The sequence below is a fragment of the Hemicordylus capensis genome, chromosome 1 (assembly GCF_027244095.1).
Source record: "Hemicordylus capensis ecotype Gifberg chromosome 1, rHemCap1.1.pri, whole genome shotgun sequence".
Classification (NCBI taxonomy): Eukaryota; Metazoa; Chordata; class Lepidosauria; order Squamata; family Cordylidae; genus Hemicordylus; species Hemicordylus capensis.
The window spans coordinates 356,306,764-356,324,300 of NC_069657.1; the positions used below are offsets into that span (position 1 = coordinate 356,306,764).

Here is a 17,537-nt window from a genome sequence, read left to right on the forward strand (position 1 = left end):
GAACGCTGCCACCCTAAGGGGCTTGAAAAGAACAGAGCGTTGGCGAGGGAAATGCGGCGAGAGGGGTAATTAGAATATTTAGAATATCCTGTTAAGGACAGAGTTTTCACTATGAGCCTGACTTTAAAAAATATTGCCTTGCTATTAATTAACATACAATATAAATTAAATATTAGGAGATACTGTAGCGCACATGTGGCATTTTATTACTACCAACTTGATTGTGTCAACAATAGTGTATATCTGCAAAGGACTCTCTTCTCCATCCCCTTTTACCAGACTGCATTTGAAATCCACAATTGTGCTCATTTGGCATATTAAAATGTGGACATGTATACCTTGGTAACAGAGTAATTTAAACATCTTCTTACTTTTTATAAGAGGTTCTTATTTCCTATAGGGGAATAACTGGTTGTGTTGATTAAATAAATAAATAAATAAATAAATAAAAAGAATAAATGAGACATCTCATTTTTCTAAACCAAAATTTAAAAATATTAAATGAGGCCAATAGCTGATAATGAGGAGGATTTCACACATCGTTCCCACATGGTAATTGTTATTGTTATTGTTAAATTTATATACCGCCTTTCATTAAAGCAATCCCAAGGTGGTTTACAGCAAAAAAAATTTTAACACAAGATGGTAAAAAAGACACAATTAAAATATTAAGTGGGGAAAAAATATTAAACAAATCTGATTAAAAAATTTAAAACAAAAGCATAAAAGCAATAAAAACTATAAAGAGCAGCAGCAGAGAATCAAATAAATGCCTGGGCAAAAAGCCAAGATTTTACACTTTTTCTAAAAGCTGTGATGGAGACCAAGGAGCGAATAGCCACTGGGAGAGCATTCCAGAGACTGGGGGCAGCAACAGAGAAGGCCCTGTCCTGCGTGCACGACAACCGAGCCTCACTCATTGTTGGCACCCGAGCAGAGCCCCCTCAGATGACCTTGTCAAGCAGGCAGCAACCCTTGGAAGCAGGCAGTCTCTCAGGTATCCCGGGCCCAAACCATTTAGGGCTTTAAAGGTCAGAACCAGCACCTTGAATTGGACCCGGAAATAAACTGGTAGCCAGTGCAGCTCTTTCAAAATTGGTGTGATGTGCTCCCACCGGGCAGCTCCGGATAAAACCCTAGCTGCAGCATTTTGCACTAGCTGCAGTTTCCAGATGTTCTTCAAGGGCAGCCTCACGTAGAGCGCATTACAGTAATCCAGCCTTGACGTAACTAAAGCATGGGTAACTGTGGCCAGATCTGCCTTCTCGAGAAAGGGACGCAGCTGGCGCACTAGCCGAAGATGTGCAAAGGTACCCCTGGCCACCGCCTCCACCTGAGCCTCCAAAAGCAGAGCTGGGTCCAGTAGTACCCCCAAGCTGCGTACTTGCTCCTTCAAGGGGAGTGCAACCCTATCCAGAACCGGTGAAATCTCCTTATCCCGATTGGCTCTCCTACTGACCAACATTACCTCCGTCTTGTCCGGATTCAATTTCAGTTTATTACCCCACATCCAACCCATCACGGCCTCCAGCCCCCGATTCAGGACATCCACCGCCTCCCTAGGATCAGGTGACAAGGAGAGATAGAGCTGAGTGTCATCCGCATATTGCTGACAATTCAGTCCAAATCTCCAGATGACCTCTCCCAGCGGCTTCATGTAGATGTTAAACAGCATGGGGGACAAGACCGATCCCTGCGGGACCCCACAGGCCAACGGCCATGGGGCCGAGCAGTAGTCCCCCAGCACCACCTTCTGAACCCTCCCCTCAAGAAAGGACCGAAACCACTGCAACACAGTGCCTCCGATTCCCATACTCGAGATGCGGCCCAGAAGGATACCATAATGCCTGTTATTGCTTGATGACTTGCAACTAGTCCGTCTCCAGTTACCGCCAACTTGTCTGGTGGCTACACAGAGATGGGTCGAGATTGTGGAATGAATTCCCTACAAAGATACGATCCTCCCCTTCTCTGGCAATTTTTTTTTAAAAATTGGAAAACCCATCTTTTCACCCAAGTTTTCTCAGCTTTTAAAAATTTGTTGGTTTTAATTTTGTAGTTGATTTTAAATTGCTGAATTGTTTTAACTTTTTATGTGTGTTTTAATTGTTTTATGTTAAGCGCCCAGAGATGAAAGTTTGGGTGGTATATAAATTTGATTAATAATAATAATAATAATAATGATGATGATGATGATGATGATGATGATGATTGACTACATGGGTTGACTACAAGAAAGCCTTCGATTCATTGCCTCACACATGGATACTAAAATGTTTAGAAACAACTGGTGTCAGCAAAAACATTCAGATATTTATTTAAAAAGCAATGAGCATGTGGAGTACACAGTTAACAATCAATGGCGAGGCACTTGGACAGGTTAGCATTAGAAGAGGCATTTTCCAAGGGGACTCACTATCCCCTCTATTGTTTGTAATCGCCATGACCCCACTTTCACAAATACTAAACAAAACAGGCCTCGGATACCAAACATCTAAAACATCCAGTCAAATCAACCATCTGCTGTACATGAACGATCTGAAGTTGTATGGAAAGTCCCAGTCAGAAATCGAATCACTGCTAAACACTGTCCGTATATTCAGTAGCGATATAGCAATGGAGTTTGGACTAGACAAGTGTGCTGCATTAATAATGAAAAGAGGAAAAATAACAAAAACAGAAGGAATAGAACTGCCCAATGGAAGCAAAATAAAGAACCTGGAAGAGAAAGAACCTTACAAATACTTGGGCATTCTCCAGGCTGATAACATCGCACACACGGAAGTTAAAAGAAAAATTGGAAGTGAATACATCAGGAGAGTTAGAAAAATCCTCAAGTCCAAACTCAATGGCGGGAACACCATACAAGCCATAAACACCTGGGCTCTACCTGTTATCAGATACACTGCAGGAATAATAGACTGGACCCAGGCAGAGCTAGAGACACTAGATCATAAGACCAGGAAAATCATGACCATCAATCATGCTCTGCACCCCCGCAGTGATGTCGATAGGGTATACCTCCCTCGCAGCTCAGGTGGAAGAGGAATGCTGCAAGTCCATCAAACAGTAGAGGAGGAGGAGAAAAGAGGCCTTGAAGAATATATCAAGGACAGTGAAGAAGATGCACTTCAGATGGTCAAGAACGAGAAACTATTCAACACCAATGAAAGAAAGCAGGCCTACAAGAAAGAACAAGTCAAGAACCGAGCAGAAAAATGGAGAAATAAGCCCCTGCATGGTCAATATTTGCACAATATAAGTGGAAAATCAGACATCACCAAGACCTGGCAATGGCTTAAGAATGGCAACTTGAAGAAAGAAACAGAGGGTTTAATACTGGCTGCACAAGAACAGGCTCTAAGAACAAATGCAATAAAAGCAAAAGTAGAAAAATCCACCACAAACAGCAAGTGCCGCCTTTGTAAAGAAGCAGATGAAACAGTGGGCCACCTGATAAACTGTTGTAAGAAGATCTCACAGACTGACTACAAACAAAGGCATGACAAGGTAGCAGGGATGATATACTGGAACATCTGCAAAAAATACAAGCTACCTGTAGCCAAGAATTGGTGGGACCATAAAATTGAAAAAGTTGAAGAAAATGAAGATGTAAAAATATTGTGGGACTTCCGACTACAAACAGACAAACATCTGCCACACAATACACCAGATATAACTGTAGTCGAGAAGAAAGAAAAACAAGTGAAAATAATCGACATAGCAATACCAGGGGATAGCAGAATAGAAGAAAAAGAAATAGAAAAAATCACCAAATACAAAGATCTACAAATTGAAATTGAAAGGCTGTGGCAGAAAAAGACCAAAATAATCCCAGTGGTCATTGGCGCCCTGGGTGCAGTTCCAAAAGACCTTGAAGAGCACTTCAGCACCATAGGGGCCACAGAAATCACCATCAGCCAATTACAAAAAGCAGCTTTACTGGGAACAGCCTATATTCTGCGACGATATCTATAACAACTGACAATAAAATTCTAGCATCCCAGGTCCTTGGGAAGGACTCGATGTCTGGATAAAACAAACCAGTCAATAACACCTGTCTGACTATGTAAATAAATAATAATAAAATAATAATGGCTGCACAAGAACAGGCACTAAGAACAAATGCAATAAGAGCAAAAGTTGAAAAATCAACAAAAACCAGCAAGTGCCACCTTTGTAAAGAAGCAGATGAAACCGTGGACCACCTAATCAGCTGTTGTAAAAAGATCGCACAGACTGACTACAAAGGCATGACAAGGTAGCAGGGATGATACCCTGGAACATCTGCAAAAAATACAAGCTAACTTTAGCCAAAAATAGGTGAGACCATAAAACTGAAAAAGTTGTAGAAAACGAAGATGCAAAAATATTATGGGACATCCGACTACAAACAGACAAACATCTACCACACAATACACCAGATATAACTGTAGTCGAGAAGAAAGAAAAACAAGTGAAAATAATCGACATAGCAATACCAGGGGATAGCAGAATAGCAGAAAAAGAAATAGAAAAAATAACAAAATACAAAGATCTACAAATTGAAATTGAAAGGCAGAAAAAGACCCAAATAATCCCAGTGGTTTTTGGCGCCCTAGGTACAATTCCAAAACAACTTGAAGAGCACCTCAACACCATAGGGGCCACAGAAATCACCATCGGCCAATTACAAAAAGCAACTTTACAGCCTATATTCCGCAATGATATCTATAATAATAATAGCAACAACATTGACAATAAAATTCAGCCATCCAGGTCCTTGGGAAGGACTCGATGTCTGGATAAAACAAACCAGTCAATAAAACCTGTCTGACTGTGTAAACAACAACAACAACAACAATAATAATAAATAATATGAAACTGCTATGATTAATGGGCATATGGTTTTTCTTTCCCCAGTAGTCACTACTACCTGACAGTGGGGACTAACTCCCCTTATCAGGTCTCATAATGCTGCTTAATTTACCATATATTAAACTTGGTTGTCTAATAGTATGAAGCTGCTGTTATTGATCTGCTGTCATAAGTCAACTTGAGGTGGTCATCTTATATCCCAAGAAGGGGAAAGAAATCTAGGAATAAGAGTACAGTTCTAGCATGTGTATTGTTTTGTGACTATGGACTATGATAAGTCCCACTTAATCTAACTTCTTAATTGCTAAATTAACTTGCTGTAGATTTTGCAATTTTTATTGTTACTGGAGAAAAACCTCTTCTAAAGCAGAACATGGTTAGCAGAACAAATTTTATTTATTTGTCAGTCCTAATTCTCTTCTAAAACAACTTTTTGTAGGAATCTATGTCCTTGGAAAATATGGGCAGAAAAAAATGAAAGAACTTCAAGAGAGAGAAGCAGCAGAATATATAGCACAAGCACGAAGGCAATATCATTTTGAAAGTAACCAGAGAACTTGCAACATGACAGGTGAGGCAATAGCAGCATGTCACACCATGGTTGGCACAAACCGTGCTTCATAAATGCACTTCAAATTATGGTTTCTGATTTTAGCCTATGCTGGTTCTCAAGCCATGGTCTGTCAATTCAGACATCATGTCACATCCATGTTTATATTTCCTTAACCATACTTTGATGTGAATCTGTGTCCCAGAGTGAGCTAGATACATATGATAGCTGGAATCCAAAGGACTGCATATCCAGATCTTTATTGGGGGATTTTGTGCTTGTGTTTCTGGAACAGCAGGCTCTTTTGCCACATGGACACTCCTTTTCAAACATGATACAAAATGTGTTGGGCTTTTAAGCTGATTTATCATATGGTTGTAGCTCAGCTCAGTAGTAGAGCATCTGCTTTGGATGCAGAAGGTTCCACATTCAGTACCTGGATCTTCAGGTAGGACTGGATAAGACTCCTGTCTGAAACTTTGAGCTGCTGCCAGTCAGCATAGACAATACTGCCCTAGATGGACCAATGGCCTGACTTTCTATAAGTCAGCTTCCTATGTCTGATTTCTGTTTTTACTCGCAATCAAGGGCGTAGCAAGGTTGGAGTGGGCCCAGAGACAAGATTTTAAAATGCTCCCCCCCCTCGAAGCTCAGCTCATGATGTAAAGAAATCTTAAATGAGGCTGAATAGTGGTAACAAAAAGCATAGGAGATATATATATATATATTTGATCTATATATATAACCTATGCTCCTAAAAAGCATAGTTAGGATATATATATGTGTGTGTGTGTGTGTGTGTGTGTGTGTGTGTGTGTGTGTGTATATATATATATATATATATATATATATATATATATATATATATACCTATGTGCCACAATAGAACATCATCCTAAATTATTTTTTAAAAGGGTTTGTAAATTGTGGACGATACAAGTCATTTAATGGTACTAGAGAAAGACATGCTGTTCTGGTAGCTCCAGGTCTTAACCCTCACATCAGTTTTGGAGGATGAATACAACTGAAGGAAGCCCGGGCGGATGCATGGCTTGGGGAGTCAGTCATGTGACTTGCCTCTGCCCCCCCCGGCAGTGGGCCCCCAGACAACTGTCTCCCTTTGCCCTATTATAGTTACGCCTCTGCTCGCTATACATTTGTTTCTGAATCCTTTGTGTGCTTTGTTCCTGTCTTCAACCCCTCATATTTTTTAATGTGATTTTTATTCATGCCCAACACTCCTTTATTATAGAGCAGGGGCAGCTCCTTATTAGGTGAAACAACAACAACAACAACAATAATAAATTATACCGCCCTTCCAAAAATGGCTCAGGGCAGTTTACACAGAGAAATAATGAATAAATAAGATGGATCCCTGTCCCCAAAGGTCTCGCAGTCTAAAAAGAAGCATAAGATAGACACCAGCAACAGTCACTGGAGGTACTGTGCTGGGGGTGGATAGGGCCAGTTACTCTCCCCCTGCTAAATAGTCACTGTTCCTCAGTGGTTCTATAATTCTGACATCTTGCACTCAGAATTAGGCCCAAGGTCACCTTCTCTGGTTGGTTTCACCTCCAGCTGTTCTAAGGCATAGTCATTTAGTATGTCTAGAAATTTTTCCTCTCTATCATTACCTGAATGTGAATTTACCCAGTCTGTGTGGGTAATTGAAGTCACCGATTATTACAGTTCTGTCTCTCTTTGGTGCCGCTCTGATTTGCTTCTCCAACTCCAAGTCATTCTCAGCAATCCAGAGGGCGATAGCACATCCCTAGTAACACATTTCCTTTCAGTCTTCGTATTGTCACCCATAATGATTCTGTGGAGGATTCTGGACCTCCTAGGATTTCAGGCATGTTGGAATCTATCCCTTCTTTAATATAATGTGCAATTCCACCCCTAGTCCTCCCTTCCCTCTCCTTTCTGTAGAGTTTGTGTCCAGAAATAACAGTGTCCCACTGGTTCTCACCATTCCACCAGGTTTCGGTTATGCCTACTATATCTATGTTTTTATTAGCAACCAAGCATTCGGGCTCGCCCATCTTGGCTTGGAGGCTTCTGGCATTAGTATATAAACACCTATATGTCGGGTCTCTTACACAACACTGGCATGTGCTATCTCCTTTACTTTTATTTGACCTTTTTGACCAGCTGGTTCTACTCTGTCCTTTTCAGGTTTATCTGAAACATTTGTACCCTCACACCTAGGGGATTTTGCTTGCTGAACCAGATACTGCCCAATTCCTGTTGGCAATCCCCCAGGCGTAATTTTGAAAGCCGCTCTGCAGCTTTTTTGATTTCAAGTGCCAGCAGTCTGGTACCATCATGGTTCAAGTGGAGCCAGTCCCTCTTGGACAGGCTTTGCTTGCCCCAAAATGTATCCCAGTGACTAACAAATGTAAACTCATCCTTCTGGCACCACCATCTCAATCACACATTGCGACCCTTCAGCTCTGCCTGTCTCACTAGCCCTGCACATGGAACAGGTAGCACTTCAGAGAACGCTACCCTGGGGATCCTAGACTTCAATCTGCTACCTAGCACCCTAAATTTGGCTTCCAGGACCTCCCAACTGCATTTCCCAACATTGTTGGTGCTGATGTTCACCACGACAGCTGACTCCTCCCCAGCATTGCCTAACAGCCTATCTAGACATTGTGTGATGTCCACAACCTTCGCACCAGTCAGGCAAGTCACCATGTGTTCTTCACTCAGGTCACAAACTCATCTCTCTGTGCCACTAACAATCTGATCATCCTCAGACTCTCACCCCCTGGAGGAGTATCCTTCATATCAAGAGGAACCCCCAAGGAAGGGGTTCCTTCTAAGGGAGCATTTCCAACTTCCTCAGACTGATGTCCTCCTTCCCTGAGACCTTCATTCTCCATGACAGCAGAGAAGCTTGCAACTGAGAGTAGAATGCTTCTATCACATCCCTGAGGGTCTCGCCCACACACTTCTCTGCCTCCTTGACCTTCTCCAGGTCAGCCACCTTGGCTTGGAGGAAACAAACATGTTCCCTGAGAGCCAGGAGCTCTTTGCACTGAGCACCTACCCGTCACTTCTGCCTCTCAGACAGATAGTCATACATGTAACATTTGGTGCAATACATGGGGAAGCACGATCTCCACAACTGGCGTACTACCTTCATAACTGGTTTGATTGGCCATTTAGAATGTATAGAACTTGTTCACTTGAAAGCTAGGTCTTAGATGCAATTGTCAGCCAATTAAAGGTTTTAAGCTCTGTCCAAGAAAATAACAAAAAGTGGAGTAGTACACACCTTCTCCTTGTGCTGGGTGTTTCCTCTGTGATAAAGGGTGGGGGGAATGCTTGTGTGTCTCCCTGCACAATTCCCCACCAATTGCCTGCTAAACTCCTTTGATATCCTTTTGCAACCCCCTGCTGGCAAAGTTCTCCTGGTGTTCCTCTTGCCATATGAAGAGCTGCTTCCAGACTCAGCCAACTCAGAAATGTGACCCCACACACACCTGTGTGACTCACCTGCAGCTAATCCCCTCCCAGTGTCTTTTGAGAGAAGGCTGTCAAAAACACTTTGCTAGCCAGCCAGAAATCAAATCCTAGGGAAGTCTAGCCATAGTAAGCTTACCTTGTCACCCACCTCCCCCTTGTTTTCTTGTTGACTTATTTATTTGCTTGCTTGCTGAGTGTCACAGAGTATCTGGTAGGGAGGGAGAAGGGAAAGGAGTTGGCGCTCATTAATTATTTATTTATGAGTGAAAATAACTGGTTTGATTTGAGCCATAGGCGCTTCCCATTCGCTGAAAATAAATGACAAATGCATCCAGTAATGGACAGGCAATTTTGGCTGAAATAAAGGGTGTCCCTGCTAATAAGGGATTGTTGGTAACCCTAAACAGGGTGGTTCTCTTGTTTCAGCTTCTCCTGCAACAGGAAGACACACACACGCAGGAGCTGTGGTGGTGGTAGAGGAAAAGGCAAGCCAGCAAGCAGTGGAGGAGAGGGATGGGTTGGCATAAGCATGAGTGGTGGTGGCGGCAGCAGCCACAGCCCAGACAACAAGAGGTGGCTGCCACCTCCACTACTTGTCCTTGGGAGGAAGCAGGAAGTATGGGCACAGGCATGTGCACGGAGGAGTGGCAGCAGAGGAGGAGGCAGGCCAGCAAGCAGTCGGGGTGGACTTGAGTGACAGCAGCAGCCGTAGTGGCTTCCCAAACAGCAAGGGGTGGGATGGTCCTGCCCCAAGGGGTGGATGTGCCCATATTCCGGGGACACCCTGGATCACTGGTAACTCCACCTCTGGTTCTGCCTCAAGTTTTTAAAAACAAAGCAAATAAGTAGTCCTTGCATTTTATTTATGTAGGAAACGCTTTTACACAGTCTTCATGTCATGTCAGGATTATGTTATGATTGAAGTTTTCACTTCTTTTAAAAATAATCATAACCATAATAAACTTTGTTAGCTGCCCTGTAAAATTGTTCTCTGGGCAGCTCACAACACAGCATTAAAACATAAAATAAAAATACATAACTCATTAAATCATAGCAGACCATTTACTCTTGTTACCCTCCATACAAGTTAAATGTTGATTAAATTTAATGTGTTGATTAGATTCCATTTATGCTGGTTATTTTAAGCTGAAAAGTGTTATACTGTAGTTAAGACGTTTTATTTTTCATTGACAGTACTATCAATGCTTCCATCACTAAGAGATGCTTTGATGCATCAGTTGAACTCTGAGAGCCTCACTTCTCTGCTGAAAAACAAGTAAGTGTAACCATACTGTTTTGAATCTAAATGTATTAGTAGAGTGTACTTGGGTGAGAAAATTATTCTTTGCAACCTGTAGACTGGTAAAACATATACAGTAAAACATTTTTGCCAAGGGCTGCATTTGTACATTGGTTCAGAGCTGCAAATGTCCCTTATTTGCTAGTACTCTCTTCATTAACATAACTTCCAAAATCCTAGTGCATTTTCTTCCCTAATCACAGGCCCAGTTGTGTCTGCTCTGATTAATAAAGTCAGGTTTTTATAGACTAAAATTGGGTTTTCCTTCTACCAACTCATAAATTTCAAATGTTTCAGTTTATTTATTTATTTCCACAGGCCAGTCAACAAGTTAGAAATATGGGAAGATTTGAAGATCATAAGTAAGTCAAAATGAATAACTATACTCATGTTCCAATTAGCCTTTTTGTTTGTTTACAAGAGTGTGTGTGTATGTGTGTACAAATACATACAATACATATATGTATGTATATAAGGGGGAGGGAGAGCATGTGCATGAGAGAGAGTGCGGGGGGAGCGCAACTTTATTGAGCGAGAGTGGGAGAGCTCGCAAGGGGGGGGGCATATGCATGCCAGAGAGAGAGAGAGTATACACTGCTTCCAGTGCAGAATAAAAACCTGTTTTACTGTGCAAGTAAAGTTCTCTGGGGATCTCTTCTTAAGCTTTAAAATAAAATGTTGCTTTTGGATATTAAAAATACTAACTCTTACAATGTAAGCTGGTCTCCCAAATAATTCCTTTTTCCTTTTTAATTAGACTCATTAATTTCCTTAGCTCTATTCCAGGGGAGCACAATTAAAATATCAGGGTGGGCCAGAACCAATCGTGTCTTGGTGTGTGGGGGCTAAGATCAACTTTCCGTGCATTTGCAGAGAAGACGAAACGAACCAAACGTGTGCCTTTCTGGGATGTACTATGCCTGTGCCCGCCTGCTGCTCTAGCCCACTTCATCCATTGCTCCAGTAGCAGCAACTGACTCACTCCCTCGTTGGTACATCACTGCCCCATTTATCTCATCTGGCCTCAGTCAGTCAACTGCATTGAGCCACTGGCCAAGAGCTCTTCATTGCTCCTGCTGTTGCTGCAAGATATTCCTGCCTGGGGGCCATTAAAAAAGTCGCTGTGGTTCAGCCCCCAGGCCTTATGTTGTGCAGGCCTGCTCTAATCCGTAACAACTGAGGATAATATGTTTTTTAATGCAATCAACTGAAATATTTTGGGTCATATTTTCAGCTTTTCTTCCAGAGGAAGGAGTCATTCTCTGGAGTAAGAACTCCTTGTCCTAGAGCAAAAATTTCTTCTTTCTGAGGAAAAAAGCTTTGGAATACTGCCCTTGTATATCTTACCAAACTTCACAAGAGAAGTTTGACTTTATATTATATTTGACTTTACTCACATAACATTAACACTGAGACTGCTACTACTGACTCTTTCAAATAATCAGAAATTCTCATTATTTTTATCAGTTTCCTTCTGTGTTTTGCAGCAGCTAGTGCAAAATCTGCCATTACTTTGATAATTCTAGGCTCTTGGTTACCTCAAAGAAGCAGTGTTTAGAAGTTTAGACCAAATGGGGATCTCTCCAAATAAGCTTTAGAGACCTACTCCTAATTTCAATATATAAAAGGCATAATAATAAATAGTTACTCTGTCCCACAGAGCATACTACATAACAAACTAGAAGTAGATCTCTTTGATGTATGTTTGATATCTCAGGTTGGTAAATGCCCACTCCTTTGCTCAGCATCGACAACACAATTTCTGTTTTATTACAGGTTTTACAAGAAGCATTGTAGCTGTATATAGTACATGTATGCTTGTAGTTCTTCTACGAGTCCAGTTAAACATTATTGGTGGATACATCTACCTGGATAATGCAGCAGTTTGCAAAAACGGCACTGTAAGTACATTGTTTCAAATGTATAAATATATCAAGAACTGAAAATTGATTAGGGGTAGTGGTAGTTGGTGCAATACAGTATGCGGTGATACATACTTAAATCCTATTGAAATGAGTTACATATTTGATTAATTTATGAAGATTGAAAGAAAATAATACAAGACCAAGCTTAGATTAATTTTCAAAGATAGAGTAATGCTCAGGATGAGGAAGATAGTTTTTGAAACTGCTCTGTAGAAAGGCAATTGTGAAGAGTTTGCACAGGTCGTGAGCTTTCCATTGGTGCTGAATTGAATTGAAGCCACCCCTTCTGTTAAAGTACAGTGAAATAAAACTGAAGCTCTATGCTTGCATTGGGGTTTTCAAAACTAGTTTATCTTATAACAAGAATATATAAGCCTTTAAAAAAATTATTTGAATTGTTTTGTCCTCTGCTGCTCTATATTTAGAGGCTCTGTATTCTTCAGAATATTATGAAGTAGTACTAGCAGCAGGGGAGGAATGAGAAGGCAAGGGTAGGTAATGGTGGAGAATACTGTATCCTGATTGGCTATATAGACTCATAAAGAATAGATATGCTACTCCATATAGAAACAGAAACATTACAAAATGTTTTTCTCCTTGTAGACACCTTTAGCTCCCCCTGAAGTCCAACAGCAATACTTATCAAGTATTCAACACCTTCTAGGAGATGGTATGATATTTGTAGGCCTCATTTTATAAAGTGACAATTTTTACAAAAATTTGAGCAAATGATAGTCTTTAATAACTCTTTCTTCTCTTCAAGGTTTGACTGAATTAATTACTGTGGTTAAAAATGCTGTGCAGAATGTGTTTGGAAGGTAAAAGTGGTTTTTCAAGTCAGTGGCTGACATCCTAACCAACAAAGTGTGTGTACTTTGAAGGACTGCAGGGGTGCAACAGGAGCCCTCACGCGACTTCCCCCTTCGTGCACACTGTTGCACACAAGGGGAATTCTGAGAGTCAGTGATGTGTTTCTGATCTTTCAGAGCCCTTTTGGAGCATGGAGAGTGTTCCGTACTCTTAAGGGCTCTTGTGTAACAACATGCAGCCAGGGGATGTCGGGAACTGTGTGAGGGTTCCCATTGCATCTCAGCAGTCCCTTGAAATGTGCACACTTGGTTAGTCAAGATGTCAGCTATGTGTATGTTTTCATTCATATCTAAAGAACTAGTTGAGATGCATGCAATTGATATGGCAAATATTGTTTAACTCTTCCCTTTGCAGTGTTTCTCTCAAACACACTCTTTCTCTCTTGGATTTGGACCAGAAGCTGCAAGAAATTAGGAAGGTAGTAGAACAATCTAAAGAGAAGTTCAGATCTGAAGAAACTGGATCCCATTCTTTGCTGTCTCATTACATGATGCCAGATGAGGAGAATCCTTTAGCTACACAGGTATTTGCATGGTATCAAGAGCAGGCAGTCAAAATTAACCTTAACCTGAAAATTAATTCAAAGGTTTTGTTTGTGTGTTTTTTATGAACTAGAACTTAACCTTGAATCTAAAATCTCTTGGTTTAAATTTGAAATCTGACATTATCAACCTCCAAAAACTGGTTCAAAATAAGCAACTTCAGTGATCATGTACAACATGGGAGAAGCCAAGCAAGGGGAGAGTATATTTATTAGGAAATAAATGCAGAAAAAGAAATGGAGAGACAGAAGAGAAGAGTTTTGGATTGTAGTTCTCCTGAAGACAGGATAATGAGAAGTTTGTATACCAGCTACAAACTAAACAGTATGTTAAAATTCCAAGAAGCAAGGGATCCTTATTCAAAGCATAGTCAGCATACTTTGACCCCTCTCTTAATTATTTTATCAACAAGCCTCATCTCAAGAAAAGTAAAAAATCACTATTGGGAGGTGCAAAAAACCCAAAAACAAAACCTGACCAGTATATTTAACTAAGGTTTTGTTTACTATTCCTGCTCAAATGTGGTGCTAAATGGAATTCTGGTATTAGTGCAGTGCAAATAATGGCTGGATTCCCAAAATTCCTCTGTGTACCAGGGCTTCTGTGATTTCCTTAGTAAGTAAGTAAATTTATTACGGTCCTTAGTCCAGCTTAACATTTAAAATAATACATTTATAATTTACAAAATATTCAAATTGCTAATACAAGCTCTACAAAGTTTAGATGCAACAAAACAAAACTTGGCCTGCATTTATAGAGGTAACAGATTTAAAATTTGACAGCAAAAAACCCAAGTAAAATTGATCTGTATGGCCAGGATTATTCTTTGAGAGGAGCAATAAACTTAATATGAGCATCCCTATAAAATTGACAATACAGAATAATATGGACAACTGACTCTATATCCCCTGAGCCACAAGGGCAACAACGCAACGCATATGGAACTCGTTTATATTTCCCGTCTAGGAGTGCAGAGGGAAGGGCATTCAAATGAGCAAGGGTCAATGCTCTCCTAAACTTAGGTAAAAACATATGATCTAAATATTCAGCTGGTTTGTGGCTGAAATTTTTATATAGATTCCCCTTGGTAGTCGAGCACACTCCTCCTGCAGAACTATATCCAATAGTCGTTGCCTAACAAAACATATCGCCTGATCTAAACCCCTCCCTATAAGGTTGTCTTGACGTGCCCAGATGATGCAATTTCGTTTTCAGAGCTATTTCCCGTTTAGATGTAAAGCTGTCAATTAACACTAAAGGCGCTAGACGGACTGGGAAGAAAACAAAATGCAGCCAGAATTTGATTATACAAAACCAGATTTTCATTTTCAAGGTGGTAATCCCAATCTCTCTATGAAGAGCCACGTTAGCTGTGCCTCTGGGGGCCCTGAAGGATGGCCCTTAAGAATTTAGTTTGAACTGCTTCTAATATTGTAAAATTATCAAAAGGCTCAATTTGCATGCCATAAAGAATTTGAGGGTATATTTTAGCCTTCAATAATTTGACAGCTGCTGGGACAAAAAGAGCACTGTCAGAAATGAAGCTAAGATGAGCTTTCTGGGATCTGCTGGAATGAAATGCAACCCCTAAACCTTGACCTGCTCAATATTATGTCAATTTATCGACCATTTATGGGTTTGGGGGCATTTTGCAAAAACCATCACCTTAGTCTTGGTATAGTTTATCTCCAAGGCCTCCTTCACAGTATAGACACTCAGGGAAGTTAAGGCACAGCTTAACCCTATCTTGGTTTGAGATAACAGGACAATATCGTCAGCATAAAGCAGTAACAAAACATGCCTATTCGCAAGTTTAGGGGGATGAAAAACAAGGTCATTCAAATGAAAAACTATTGAATTTATATAAAAATCAAATAAAACAGGGGCACGAATACAACCTTGACGTACTCCTCTATAAGTAGGTATCTCAGCCGAGAGATGCCTTTTCCTACTACACCGCACTCTGAGGCAGGTGTTCTGATGAAGATGGTAGATTAATAAAAGTAGGTGATTTCCTTATCCATGTAACTTGGTGCTCTGGACCTGGGGTGGAAGTAAAAAGTGTGCTGTCAAGTCAATTTCAACTCCTGGCACCCACAGAGCCCTGTGGTTGTCTTTGGTAGAATACAGGAGGGGTTTACCATTGCCTCCTCCCGCGCCGTATGAGTTGATGCCTTTCAGCATCTACTTTCTGCTTGTTGGCAAGCATTTCCCCACTGCGCCACTTAAGGTGACCTCGGGGTGGAAAGGGCACTTCAAAAGCTCTGGGACTTGCATGGAAGTTCCCTACATGGCCCATTGGCTACCAACCAACTTGTAAAATTTGAGTGGGTTTTTTTTTTAATCCATTAAAATATTTGCATTAATTTTGTAGGAATTGCATTGTAAGCACAAAAGTTTATTACATTATTGGATGGCTTTAATTTGTACTCTCCCTGAATATAGTTGTTGAAGATTGTTATAAAATTGTATAAAGAAATATATAACAAAGTCTATATAAAATTTATTTGAACTCATTACAGAGTCATCTTTGTTAATCTGTTGCCTTGGCTACTATAAGGTACCATCAGCTATATGAAGACAGGATTTTAATACACGTTTATCATTGCATGTTTTTACTACTGTTTTGGAAGATCCTTTTTGTCCCTTTTCTAATCTACCTCTGAATTTTGCATTATTTTTATATATCTTTCTCTAACAAATCTGATATCTAGATCAGTATACATTAGTAAGATAGCTTTCATTGTAGAACTAATGAAGTTGCTTTTTATTGTGTGTCTTTCTAGGCCTATGGTCTTACAGAAAAAGATCTTGCTACTATTCAGTTACTTAATGAAACAAGAGACATGCTGGAAAGGTATGCAGCAAGTGTTATTCTGTTAACTTGTGTTAATGTGGTGCAGTGAGGGGGGGCGGATCTTACACAAGAAAAAAACACAAGGTTCACTTTGACTGAAATTTGGAAACCTGTCTTGAATCTTTCAGCTTTGGAATGATTTGTTCAGCTTTTTTATAGCCATTACATAAATTATTGTAATCAAGATGAAGGGCCAGTTGTACTACTACTACTACTTATTTACCACTTTTCAACAAGTTTCCAAAGCAGTTTACATGAAAAATAAAGAATAAATAAGATGGTTCCCTGACCCCAAAGGGCTCACAGTCTAAAAAATAAATATAAGGGAAACACCAACAGCAGCCACTGAAGGAATGCTGTCCTGGGGTTGGATAGGGCCAATTGCTGCCCCCCTGATAAATATAAGAGAATCACCATTTTGAAAGGTGCCTCTTTGTTCAGTTAGCAGGGGTGTACAGCTAAGAGTCTGTGTGTCACTTCAGCAGCGACATTTCTAGTTTCCCAAACTGTGTTCTTGGAGGATCAGGAACAGGCTATGAGATGGAACATTTCCTTCTCCCTATTTTTTCACCTTGCATGGGTGCTTTCCAGATTACATGCTACAACAGCAGTAGTTTACTTCGGCTTGGCAGGATCATATTGAAACCATAAATAAAGTGTGTTGCACAAAGCCTCCAGCAAGAGGAACAGTCTTTTCTAGCTTATGCACACCTCCTCCAACGAGAAAATACAGCTATGTTTTTACTGCATTGTAGCACTGTAAAGCAAAGATAAAACCCGAAAGAAGGCATCAGAAATGTGAACCACACCTTGCTGACAGCACTGGGACTGTGCTGTCGAGACAGACAGTATAGAAGCACACTTAACGGACACATAGTGACCCTGTTGTAGCATGTAATCTGGAAAGTGCAGTGGTTCATGGTTCCTTCCCTTCTTTTTTTTGAGCTAATCATAGTTGGCTATTACATCCAAACTGGGCAAGATATATAGGTTTGCCCAGTTTCTGGTTTGGAAGCAAGCTATGGCTTGCACAAACAAGGGATAGAGAAAATGAGAGTGTATGATGGGAGAATGGGGCATGTAAACCTGCAGCAATTTCTTGATCTTCAAAACTATGATTTGGAGGATCAGGAACATTATGTCTGAAATGACCTTGTAGGTT

The 17,537-nt window shown here is 40.5% G+C and overlaps 1 protein-coding gene across 1 annotated transcript in view; it reads left to right on the top strand.

The window, feature by feature from the left end:
* Window positions 1–17,537, top strand: part of PEX3 (peroxisomal biogenesis factor 3) — a 31,945-nt gene that overhangs the window by 1,655 nt on the left and 12,753 nt on the right. The window contains exons 2-9 of the mRNA XM_053290390.1: window positions 5,297–5,428; window positions 10,076–10,157; window positions 10,500–10,543; window positions 11,958–12,082; window positions 12,710–12,776; window positions 12,870–12,924; window positions 13,331–13,499; window positions 16,305–16,375. Of these exons, the coding sequence (XP_053146365.1) occupies window positions 5,297–5,428; window positions 10,076–10,157; window positions 10,500–10,543; window positions 11,958–12,082; window positions 12,710–12,776; window positions 12,870–12,924; window positions 13,331–13,499; window positions 16,305–16,375 (745 nt within the window). The remainder of the gene's footprint in view (window positions 1–5,296; window positions 5,429–10,075; window positions 10,158–10,499; window positions 10,544–11,957; window positions 12,083–12,709; window positions 12,777–12,869; window positions 12,925–13,330; window positions 13,500–16,304; window positions 16,376–17,537) is intronic.